The sequence below is a fragment of the Dinoponera quadriceps genome, unplaced genomic scaffold (assembly GCF_001313825.1).
Source record: "Dinoponera quadriceps isolate SergipeBrazil2010 unplaced genomic scaffold, ASM131382v1 scaffold1476, whole genome shotgun sequence".
Classification (NCBI taxonomy): Eukaryota; Metazoa; Arthropoda; class Insecta; order Hymenoptera; family Formicidae; genus Dinoponera; species Dinoponera quadriceps.
In genome coordinates this window covers 176,422-189,134 of record NW_014555863.1, presented here as the reverse complement: position 1 = coordinate 189,134, position 12,713 = coordinate 176,422, and the positions used below count along the sequence as shown (strand labels likewise).

Below are 12,713 nucleotides of genomic sequence, written 5' to 3'. Positions count from 1 at the left end.
CTTTCTCTCTCTCTCTCTCTCTCTCTCTCTCTCTCTCTCTCTCTCTATAAATAAATAAATATATATATATATTTTTTTTAATTTATATATTTATATAAGATTTATTATATCATTATATTTATATAAGATGATATATATAATATTTATAATATGATATATTTATAAGATGATATATATAATATATATAATATTTTTATATAATTATATATAAAATCATTATATTTATCCTCCTTCTGCTTATCACCGTATGATCTATTCATTTGTGATAAGAACGTATGGAAGTAGAATGGACACGAACAAAATGACTTTACCGTTACCGCTGAAGGGAGCATGTATAGATGTAGTTTGAGGCACTTTGTCAGAGGGCGCGTCTTCTGAAACCCTTACGGAATAACTCTCAGATTTCTCTCTGATTCTAATCTTTCTAGAAATATGCGCCGAGAGTCTAGAGATGGCGTGGCTACACTCAGAAAGTATTCGATTCACCTAGTTCTTTATTCTGTAGTGTACCTGAGTGCATAGTGGACGTGCTGCAATGGCAGGTTCTATAGAGATACCACTCAGGGATACAGATGAGGTAAATATTTCTTTCCTTTGGCTCACATTTTTATTGTACAAATAGCGTAAAAAGATTTTGGTAATAAGGAAAATGTGTTGTACGCAAATTCTGCAAAAATAAAATCCTCACGTCGGCTGAGTGGCGTGTGCTGCAAACCTAACCTATATGACTCGTTGACTTCTTGTGACAACAGATTTTAATATTATATGGAATAATATTTCATTAATAATATATAAATTCAATGTGAAATATATGATGTTTGCAAATTGATACGAATCAACTAATCTGTTATACTTCGAAGATTTAATGAATTATTAATTTAGCATTATATTAAGTAGTAGAGAGTCACTTCGTTGTTTAATATACAAGTACTTCGTGGTGTTTTATCATATAAATTTATAGGTTATAGAACTTTATTCGGACATATAAACTTACAGGTTATAGAACTTTATTTGGATCAATTACCTGATGGAGATGAGGTACTTGGAATTCTGCGGCAGGAACATGCTCAGCTTACTATCTGGGTCAATTTGGCCGTACGTAAAATAGACAATTTTAATTGAAAGAAGATATATATGCAATAGTATGCATTTGGTTAATTTTCCTTCTTTGTATTTCAGCTTGAATATTACAAACAGCAGAAGATTGAAGACTTTATTAAGATACTTGAATCTTCTCGCATTGATGCAAATATTGACTATCGTGACTATGAGAAAGATCAGATGCGAGCTCTTGACATGTTGGCTGCCTATTATGTTCAGGAAGCCAACAGGGAAAAGAATAAGGACAAGAAGAGAGATCTCTTCACAAAAGCCACGTTGTTATACACAACAGCTGACAAGATCATCATGTATGACCAAGTATGTATTACATATATACATATATATATATATATATATATATAAAATAGANATATATATATATATATATATATATATATATATATATGTCTTTTATACACCAAATCTAAAAAGTTTCCTTATTCTATATTCATTTTTTAAAATTATAGAATCACTTACTTGGACGAGCTTATTTCTGCCTGCTTGAAGGTGACAAAATGGAACAGGCTGATGCACAATTTAACTTTGTGCTGAATCAATCACCCAATAATATACCTTCTCTTCTCGGCAAAGCTTGCATTGCTTTCAACAAGAAAGACTACAGAGGCGCTCTTGCGTTCTATAAGAAAGCTCTCAGAACTAATCCAAATTGTCCGGCTGCTGTTAGATTGGGAATGGGCCACTGTTTTATGAAATTGAACAATCAGGAGAAAGCACGGTTAGCATTCGAAAGAGCTTTACAATTGGATGGACAATGTGTCGGTGCGTTAGTCGGTCTTTCGGTTTTGAAATTAAATCAACAACAGCCGGACAGCATAAGAACTGGCGTGCAAATGTTGTCGAAGGCGTACACGATCGATTCGACAAATCCAATGGTATTGAATCACTTGGCGAATCATTTCTTCTTCAAGAAGGATTACAATAAGGTTCAGCATTTAGCTCTGCATGCTTTCCACAATACGGAAAACGAAGCCATGCGAGCGGAAAGTTGTTACCAATTGGCCAGAGCATTTCATGTTCAGGTGAGTCTCCCAAATATTAGTGTGCTCTCGAGAGACTATTCTCATTGTTACATAGAATATTCACAAGGATAAACAGTCGAATTCCGGGTCGCTGATTAAGTAAAATTATTTCAGGGTGATTATGATCAAGCATTTCAATATTACTACCAGGCGACACAGTTTGCGCCGCCTGTATTCGTGTTACCACATTTTGGCTTAGGACAAATGTACGTTTATCGCGGTGACGCCGAGAATGTAAGTACCCTATTACGTGTTATTTGAAGCTAACTGTTCATTTCTTGAGGAACATGTAAAGCAGTAATATATTTCGACAAAAGGCAGCGCAGTGCTTCGAGAAAGTTCTGAAGGCCCAACCGGGAAATTATGAGACCATGAAGATCCTGGGCTCGCTCTACGCTAACTCGAGTTCTCAGTCGAAACGTGACATCGCCAAGAATCACTTGCGGAAGGTGACGGAGCAATTTCCCGACGACGTCGAAGCCTGGATCGAGCTGGCTCAGATACTGGAGCAAAGCGACCTGAATGCAGCCTTGAACGCTTACGGTACCGCGACGAGGATTTTAAAGGAGAAGGTTCAGGCGGATATCCCGCCGGAAATTCTAAACAACGTAGGAGCGTTGCATTACAGGTGTGTATTTATATCTATTGAACTCGTCTCGCCAAGGAAGGTGGAGAAGTTGCGTGTGCACAAATGCCTATGCTTTTTATCCTTCAGACTCGGTAATTTGGAAGAAGCCAGGAAAAACTTGGAGGAGTCTCTGGCGCGCTCGAAAGCGGACGCTCTGCACGATTCAGTATATTATAATTCGATATCAGTTACGACTACGTACAATTTGGCGCGGCTGAACGAGGCATTGTGCATATTCGACAGAGCGGAAAAATTGTACAAAGATATCTTGAAGGAGCATCCGAATTACGTGGACTGTTACCTGAGACTCGGCTGCATGGCCAGAGACAAAGGGCAGATTTACGAGGCGTCCGATTGGTTCAAGGACGCCTTGAGAATCAATAATGAGCATCCGGATGCGTGGTCATTGCTGGGCAATTTGCACCTCGCCAAAATGGAGTGGGGCCCCGGTCAAAAGAAATTCGAGAGGATTCTCAAGAACCCGTCGACGAGTACGGATGCTTACTCTCTGATTGCCTTGGGCAATATTTGGCTGCAGACGCTGCATCAGAGCGGAAAGGACAAGGAAAGGGAGAAGAGACATCAGGATCGGGCATTAGCCATGTACAAGCAGGTAATTCGACGGGACATCGCGCGTTGTTAGAGTTGAAACGCTCATATGCAATTATCTAATCAATACGATATATTACGTTAGGTTCTGAGGAACGATCCGAAGAATATCTGGGCTGCGAACGGCATCGGCGCGGTGCTCGCGCATAAAGGCTGCGTGAACGAAGCCCGAGATATATTCGCTCAGGTGCGCGAGGCGACCGCGGAATTTTGCGACGTCTGGCTGAACATCGCGCACATCTACGTGGAGCAGAAACAATTCGTCAGCGCGATTCAAATGGTAAATGACGGCGAAAATTCGCACGAAGAACGCGCGTTTCTAGGGATTTGGGATTTCAACTAACACTTTATGTTGCAGTATGAGAATTGCTTGCGCAAGTTCTACAGATATCACCACGTTGAGGTCCTGCAATATCTTGGGAGAGCTTACTTCAAAGCCGGCAAGCTGAAAGAAGCGAAACTGACGTTGTTGAAAGTAATTAGCCATACGTGAATTCTTTTCTTGATTATTTAACCTTTATCACATAAATCACTCGATGTACTTCTAGGCGCGCCGGGTAGCCCCGCAAGACACAGTTTTACTGTACAACATCGCTCTTGTACTTCAACGACTAGCCACGCAGATCCTTAAAGACGAGAAGTCGACTTTGACCACCGTGCTTCAGGCGGTTCATGAATTGGGCCTTTCGCACAAATATTTCCAATATTTGTCGGCACATGGCGATAGGATGGAGCAGTTGGCCGATGCTGAAGCCAGAAGGTGCCAAGATTTGCTGTCGCAAGCGCAGTATCATGTCGCCAGGGCGAGACGACTGGACGAGGAAGAGAAGATGCTGAGACGGAAGCAAGAAGAGGAAAGGTATGTCGCGCTTCCGGCCGATTTCGTAATGTACATCTAAATTTCGCGAGGTGAACTTATGATGAAATCCTCACGCTCGCAGACAAGCCTTCAAAATGCGTCAGACGGAAGAGCAACGCAAGTTGGAGGAGATGCGCCGTCAGAAGGAAGAGGAGATGTTGCAGAAGCGACAAGAGTACGTGGAGAAGACCAAGAATGCATTGGTGTTCGGGGAAATGCCGTCGGAGAAGCCGGGAAAGAAAGGCAAGAGGGTTCGAACTGATCAGTATATCAGCGATAGCGGAGGTTCGGGCGGGGACGAAGGCAGAGATGAAGCGCCGAGAGAACGGAAGCGCAGGAGGAAGGCGAGCGGTGAGACTAAAGAGAGAAAGAGCAAGGGCAAACGCCGGCGCAGGAAGGATGCCGGGAGCGGCGAAAGTGGTGAGAAAAATTTACCTTCACTTCGTTCGATAAACTTCATTTTCATTTCAACGATTGTATGCGTGTGAATTTAGATTTACACATGAATTATTCGGTACAAGTAATATAATTTAATTAAATTATTTAGTTATTCAATTCAATCAACGGGAATGAGACTTTTTGGTGATTTAAGAACGGAGGAAATTATGCAACATTAATTCCAATACATAGATCGAATTGCATATAATCAAATTTTTTTGGGGGGAATTTAATTTAATGAGGGAACAGATCAAGTTATGTTTAAACAAAAATTCAAGGAGTTCTTGGAAAAGTCAAGAGACCCCGAGTAGCTATTCGCCAATATGCAAATTCTATTCATGCAATTAAATATACCACACGTTATCCGATGATACTCAATATAAAATATATCGGACGAAACAATCTGGATGACACATGAAGTATGAATAATGTTTGGAATTACGAGATTCCGTCGTAGTAAATTTGAAAGCATGATTCTACGTACATTCGTGGTTTTATGTATTTTTGCGCGAATAAGGGCGGGATATAGAACCTCTGTGTTCGATATGGACTGAGCGAGCGCGGTGTTGTCGTTCAGCAATAAAGCTGTTATTGAAGCAACTGATGTATGTTGCGTTGATACAGTTCACAGCCAATGTTCCGACGAGAGAACTTGTTTCAGAATAATTCAGAAGTTAAGTCTCTCTCATTGGACACCTGTTACATCTCGGACTTCGTCCAAAAAAGTGTTCAAGCCTTGTTGAAATCAAGTCTAGTACATGATCTGTTAGAATTGATAAAACTGCGAATGATTGGTTAGAATTGATTGCCAACTCGGCTAGATGTGCGTAGCTGATTGGTCGCCCGCCGGACGCTTGACTGCTCGTTTGTGTCCTGGCTTCGATCCTACAGACCTGTTGGGTCCGAATAGCGTATCTGTCCGACGTTTAAACTTACGTGTTTTCGCAAACGTCTGTTTCGCAGGGTCGGACAGCGATCGTCCGAAGCTTAAGCGCGGCAGGAAGACCGGTAGAAAGGGAGATAAGTCTCGGAAAGGCACGCACGAGACTCTCAAGGGTAAAATGCCGCTGTCAAAGGAAACTATCTCTACCAGCGAGTCGGATAGTGATGCAAGTGGCCTTAAAATTGCCAGCGGGTAAGTGCACTTGTGACAGTGATGCGTTATCCTAATATTACGATTATCTTCTCAGTCTTACAGTTTCCGACAAATCTGATTTGACTCCTCTCTCTACGAGTTATCGTACATATTTATTTCGCGTTTCTAGATTACGTGGATGGAACAAAAATGTTCCAAGTGCAAGGTTGACAAAATCGAAGTTACCTTGGCTTGGTTGAGATTTCTCTAACTAGAGATTCGTCATTTTTAACAGGGGGGAAAGCGGCAACGAGAATCAACCGCGCAGCAGCAGGCGAATCGCCTCGGACTCGGAAGGCTCTCGCGCTTCTCGTTCGAGATCTCGTTCGAGATCGAAATCCGGAAGCCGTTCGAGAAGCAGCTCCCGCTCTGCCTCTCATTCGCGGTCTCGATCGCGATCTCGATCTGGATCTGGATCCAGGTCTAGAAGCGTCTCGAGGTCCAGGAGCCGTTCTGCGTCCGGGTCAAGATCGGGATCTGCCAAAAGTAGATCACGGTCGAGGTCGGGCTCGCGAAAAAGCGGCTCGCGGTCAAGGTCGAACAGCGGCTCGAGGAAGAGCGGATCGAAGGCGAGATCAAGGTCGAGCTCGAGGAAGAGCGGCTCTAGGTCGAGGTCCCCGAGCGGCTCGAGGAAGGCCGCGTCTCGATCGAGGTCGCCGAGCGGTTCAAGGAAAGCCGCGTCTCGGTCAAGGTCCAGGTCGAAATCGAGATCCAGATCCAAAAGCGGCTCACGCTCAGGCTCGGAGGAACGCCGGTCCCGAAGCAAAAGCCGATCACGATCCAAGTCGAAGTCCGTGTCGAGGTCCAAGTCGAGATCTAAGAGCCCCAGCACATCACGATCGCGCTCCAGGTCTAAGAGCGGCTCCAGAAGCAGGAGTCCCAGCGGTTCGGCACGGTAAGCTTTCCTCCACGCATTGCTAATTAAGATTTGTATGCAATTTATTTTTCACCGGGACTTGTCTCTAGCCGAAATTGCTAATAACATATTGCTTCTCTTCGTAGCTCCGCGTCACCGGTATCTAGGAAATCGGTGTCGGGCAGCGGTGACAGCGACAGCGAATAAGATAGGAGTTCTCGCAATTTTAAGCACGTACGTTGGAGAGAAATCAGGATTGTTCTTGCGCGCGGAGCGTAGAACATATAATTTTTTATAAAAATTATTCCACGGTTATTTCTAGTTCAGATCACACACACGTAATTTGAGGGTAATATGAAAATAATACATAAATTTTAATATGAATCGTATATATATATATATATACAACTCTTTTCCGGAAGTATCGGTTCCGTTCTTTTGTAATTTATCATGGCCAACAAAATTGAATAGGTAGTTTCGCCGAGGCGAAAGAACATTTTAAATTTAATCAGTTATGTAACATGTGATGGTTTAACATTATATTAATAACATATTAATCATATTGCATGAAACATCATCGATTTACTCCGGTCACCGAAGATGTTGTGTATCATAAGACAAATAGATTTTGTTCTCTACCGTTTTCCCCTAGTTAGCAGTGAAACGGCAATTTCTGGCGTGTATTAGATATTACATAATTATATTAATATTATATATATATATATATCTTATATTCTCTCGTTATATATGGCGAGTCTGAGGTGAAGATTATATCTATAACAAAATGAATTGTTTTATATCACAGTACGAGCAGTGCTAATAAAACAACGAAATCACACGGCATTTGGTGGCATTTTCTTCGACTCTTCAGTCACCTCGCAAAGCTAAAGATAAAGATAGTACGGTCAGAGACGGTCGGCGTTCCCCAGAATCGAACACGCGCACGTCGTTGTGCAAATATGACGAGAGAGACCGTCGTCCGGTGCTACGACGTACCAGAGTAGTCCGCTTATCGATCTCGCAGACGATGTAAAATCAATTATTAAAGCATAACTTTCGAGGTGAGTGACACGCATGCGGTTACTCTGCGTTGCGGCTTAACGACGGCAATCCGTCGATTTCCGCTCGGCTTTCATTTTCTTACCTCTATTCGCGCGCGACGCGGACTGCTTATTTCGACCCGTCCGCGCCTCTATCGATCTTTCCGCATTTTCTCGGCAGCCCGCCGCTTTTTACCGTCTAGTTCGTCGCCGTAGCTGAATGTGAATCGCGGAGAAACCACCCTGAGGGGGAAATACAATCGGTGTCATGCACGCTGTACTATTCCCTAGACGGAGAGTTGTACGATTTTCAGCTTTGCAGCGTAAAGCGTAAGGTTGAAAACCGCGGAAGCAACTCCAGTTAATTAGATTGGTAGGATTAAAATCCCAAATAGCAAAATGACGTCGTATCGACGGTAATATTACGTCTGTAACGTCAATGTAATGTCTTCTGACATCACTCTGCTACTTGGGACGGCTCTGATTGCAATAGTTTCGACTTTATATATACATATGGAAGGACTTAAAAATCTCTCAATGGTGAAAGTTCGATTTAGGGAATGGTATACACGACGCCGATTATGTGCAGCGACGTCGCGCAGAATTACGTTTAATTGTAAGCGCGAGCAAGAGAGAGTACGAATGAAATCTCGTTAAAAGCGTCGCGCTATTACGCGCTCGCGGGAGATAACGAGTCCGGATCGCGAACAATTCCCCCCGCAGTAATATTATATTCCGATCGTTTTTCGCTAACATGCTAATGTTTGCTCGCACGCGAAACCGGCCCGGCTTCCGTGCGGCAAAATCGTTCCCTACGCGCCAGGGCGCACACCAACTACGCAATAATTTCATTACGAACGTTACACGAATAATAAGGTCTTTGTAGAAAACGGATTAACCGCGCTTTCGTCGTCGGCGCTCGAGCGTAAAATTATAGCTTAATTGTAATCATATTTCCCTCCCTCCCATCCTAATCAGGTTCTCTCGCTCTCTCTCTCTCTCTCTCTCTCGTCCGCTTTTGTTGTCCGTGCGCGCATTTAATCATCTTACCGCACGTTGATTAATACGCGCGCCGCGGACGAAATCCGTGTCGTGCGGCACAGTGGCTGATTATTGGGACTCTCGTTGCTCTGTGATTTTCTCATGACCTCTCGTGACTCTTCCCATCCATCGTGTCATTCCTGTTATCGCCGGTGTTCAACTCTAACGTGCCCGCTCGAAGTTTATCATACGGCAGCCTAGTTCTATCGCGCGTCTATAAGGTCTGATAACTTCCTCCTGTCAAGTATGTGTGTGTGTGTGTGTAAGTGCGTGTACATAGCATTATATACTGCTGATATTCCGCGCGGCGTACCTATCCTTTCTGAGACAGCGTAAATAAGATATTTGGCGCTCGGCGTGTGTCATCATTCCTCGTTATCGATTGCGTCCGGCGGAAATGCAAAGCGCTCAGCGGGCGAATTTTGAAAGAGCTTCGGTCGAAATACCGCAGCAGGCAGTATCGAACGAAGCCGAATAGAAATGTACCCAGCCGGCCCGACTCAAAAGCTAACTGGTACAGGCTAGATTAAATTTTCAAACTCATTGTTAGTTCGTTGCCGACTGATTATTCACTGAAATGTAGAATCGACTTTATGATCCTGCCGTTGCCTCCTGGTCGTCATGTATCAAATATGAAAGGGTAGTTAACGCTCTGTCTATTCTGAAATATATAATTCAGCTACTGTACACTCGCTATTAGCACTAGAAAATGAAAATTGAGGATGCGTTATTCCTTAAAAAAATTTAAACGGCGGAAACGAGCGTTATATTATTGTTTGACGACTTAAGTTACGATATTGTATCTCGTAATTGCAATTTCATTTGCTTCACCATCAACCGATTTATTTATCTTGCTATTATGTAGCCATTAAGAGTGGTGGGCGTTGCATTACTGGCTAGTAGCGACGTTAGACAAATTTGCTACCTCGCGGTTAGACACGAGGTCCAATTTCTACCAAGGAATTTATAGGCGCGTACGTATCGCTTTGACAAACATCTTCCCAAATGACTTTTATATTTTTTATAGGTACATATTGCGAGAGCACGTCGATCGCTTTTTCGTTTGTTATTTTCCCATATTCACCACTACCGTCGCGAAACTTCTCCCGCGGGACTTTCCCCTCTTCCCGAATTTTATTCGATCGGAGTGTTCATTTCACCCGACCGGCCCGGGATCCTTTATTTCTGGATGAAATTTCGGAATAGGTGCGTCCCATCGCGAACGTTTTAATCCCAATGGTATATAAAGCCCAATAAATCTAGCGTGGCGCGGCACATGCAAGATTTCATCCCATACATAAGTAATAATGTCATCAGCTGAAGCGCACGGAAGAGCGAATCCTCGAAGCCAAATTTCCCACGAGTAATTTTCACCTGGCCGTTCATCAACGGTGGTTCATCACGCGCGCATTGTTCTTAGTTCATCGCTCGAGTTTGACGACATCTCGTTCGCGTTCGCGTCATATATATTATTAACACCCCAGCCAGAAATGGAAAGTCGAATTGACATCGATTGTAACGGTCTGTCGACGATCGAAATTTGTAGTCGACTCAATTTAAATACGGGCTTAATTGTTCATCAGTCATCGACATCAGTTAATTACAAAATGTAATCATGTAATTACAAAATATTGCTCCTAACAAAATTACGTTGATAAAACGAGATAAAACGAACTGATGTTAGATTATTTTGTTTAAATGAAAGAAGACTGCCATTTTATCTTTTGCATCTTCTCATCACGTATTAATTCCCTCCATGGTTTCGATCTTGAAGCAATATTTATAACTCTAAAAACAATATCTATTATAACGTGTTATAAGTTGTAAGGTCGAAAATGACAAAAATATTCGACATCAACCATTCATCCACGCATCGATGGTCAAATCAACGTCTACTCGACTTTTCATTTCTGCCTGGGACGTTGAGTGCTACGCCAATTTCACGTGACTTTCCATTCATGTTATGTGGGCCCACTGATGGCTCACACGTTACCGCATTTATTATAAAATATATCTATAATGTTTATTTAGAAGAAAAGGTAACGTATAATATATACACTATGCAGCTTAAACGGAAAGTCCAACGTGGACTACCGGCGATCCACGTGGCCTTCAATGTGTTATACATTATCAGTAAATAATATATATAATTATTTACACACAGACATATACTAAATATATCGTTTAATATTTCATATTCCAAGCACTGTTGATCTTTCGTTTAAAACGCACAATTTGAAAATAATGATGCAGGATGGAATTGCTACGTTTACTCTATACGTGACTCAAGTATTTCCCACAGATCTTTTTTCCTCTAAACGACGCGAAGTACCACGGGAATCCCGCGAAATTATGGTGCCAGTTTTGAAAATCAGCGGATTCGGATTCGGCTTTCCAAGGATATACCGTCTATTAGAATCTCCGTTCCTTATTGCCGCGACCGCTTAAGTTCATGAGGACAATCTTTGTCAAACTATATACATACAACGTATATCCGTGAGGAAAACTTGAGCCTGATATACAAGAGGATCCAAGTCGGCGAAGAAGATGAAGATATTAGGAAAGAGGGTGCGAGACCCAGCTCTTTGTGCTACCGGCCTATCGAGAGCTCCGACCGTTTGCCACTTCGATCCACCAGCGCGCAGTGTGGATTTATTTTCTGCTTGAGTTCGCTCCCTCTTTCAACCGTTCGCCAACATTGTCGAATTCGTCGAGCGGTTCCAGCATTTGTTGTCTTAAGTTATCCAGCCATTTTTTTTATAATTCCCCGTGATATTTTTAATTAAGTTAGTTCGACGTTCATGAAGAGGTTCTTGTGGGACATAATCAGAGTTCCGATGTTCGTCGTTCAAAGACGTCGTTGGCTTTGATTTAACGTTTAATTAAGAGTCAACCTTTTAATTGATCGGTTTACCATATTGAATGAAAAAGTAGGACTTGAATTGGTTGCATATTTTAATTAATTTTCCGACTGATCGATCATATTGCAAGCGGCAAAAAAGTCCTAGGACATTTCTAAAAAGGTATACGAATAGTAGAAGTACATGTAATTTTTGTCTCTCTTTCGGCATTTTGCTGCTTTCTTTCGAGAGGTACGAAGAATGAATAAATTGCCTTAGAGGAGGCTACTGGGCTTTTTAACGATGTTTTCAACTTTAACTGTCTTCGCATCTTGCGATGATTATGTAGAATTGCACGAAAGCAATCATTCATCGAAATAGGATAGCTGCCTAACTTTACTCCTCACTAGATTGGAGTTTAATTAGTTCCGCAACTTAGTACTACAGAATTATGCGTAGCCACAGGTACGTCAAAGCCAATGAGTTATTATTTGTTCTATTTCAGGGTTTCCTGTAAATTGTTGACTTGCGGCTTTCGTTTTCTCTCCGCGCCAACATTTTCAAACACATTGCGTAACATCACAATGTAATAACTTGGAAATTTCGGTTTTGCGGTTTTAAACCTTACATATTTAAACATCTGTATGATTTATCTACATGATTTACAGTATATGGTTTTTCGCACATTTTCAGGATATATTGTACTCATTATATTATGTTTATTTTGTAATATAAATATATTTTATAAGTAACATTCGCATTTTCTACAAAGATGATTAAAATCTTTTAGTTAATGAGAATGGAAAGCATAAATTCCTTATGAATAGTATAAATTGTTTTATGTGCTGCGTCGTACATTAATTGATTTCTTTGGATTACTAATTCATAAATATGCGTTATGTATAATTCTCATTTTGATTTTTTGTTTTGGGGTGCCCGCTTAATAGAAGTGCTTGACATTACTTTGATAAGCCGAGGGATTCTGGATTGTAGGTCGAGCTATGTTTCAACTTAGCAAAAATTGCGAACGCTATTGCAGACGTTATTGCGAACGCCGGCATTTGAGGCTCGAGTGCTTCCATTTGAATCGCGCGTGTCAATGAATCTTCAGATTAATTATTGTTAT

General features: G+C 41.9%; 1 protein-coding gene across 1 annotated transcript; it reads left to right on the top strand.

Moving 5' to 3' along the window:
- Positions 1-385: 385 nt before the first annotated feature.
- Positions 386-7,927, top strand: LOC106745622 (RNA polymerase-associated protein CTR9 homolog). Its single transcript, XM_014621400.1, has 14 exons — positions 386-577; positions 997-1,095; positions 1,180-1,419; positions 1,569-2,141; positions 2,256-2,375; positions 2,459-2,769; positions 2,857-3,382; positions 3,464-3,658; positions 3,737-3,853; positions 3,927-4,237; positions 4,320-4,657; positions 5,639-5,810; positions 6,046-6,705; positions 6,813-7,927. Exons 1-14 carry the CDS (start codon positions 536-538, stop codon positions 6,871-6,873), a joined length of 3,765 nt encoding a protein of 1,254 aa, XP_014476886.1. The 5' UTR covers positions 386-535; the 3' UTR covers positions 6,874-7,927.
- The last annotated feature ends 4,786 nt before the right edge of the window (positions 7,928-12,713 follow it).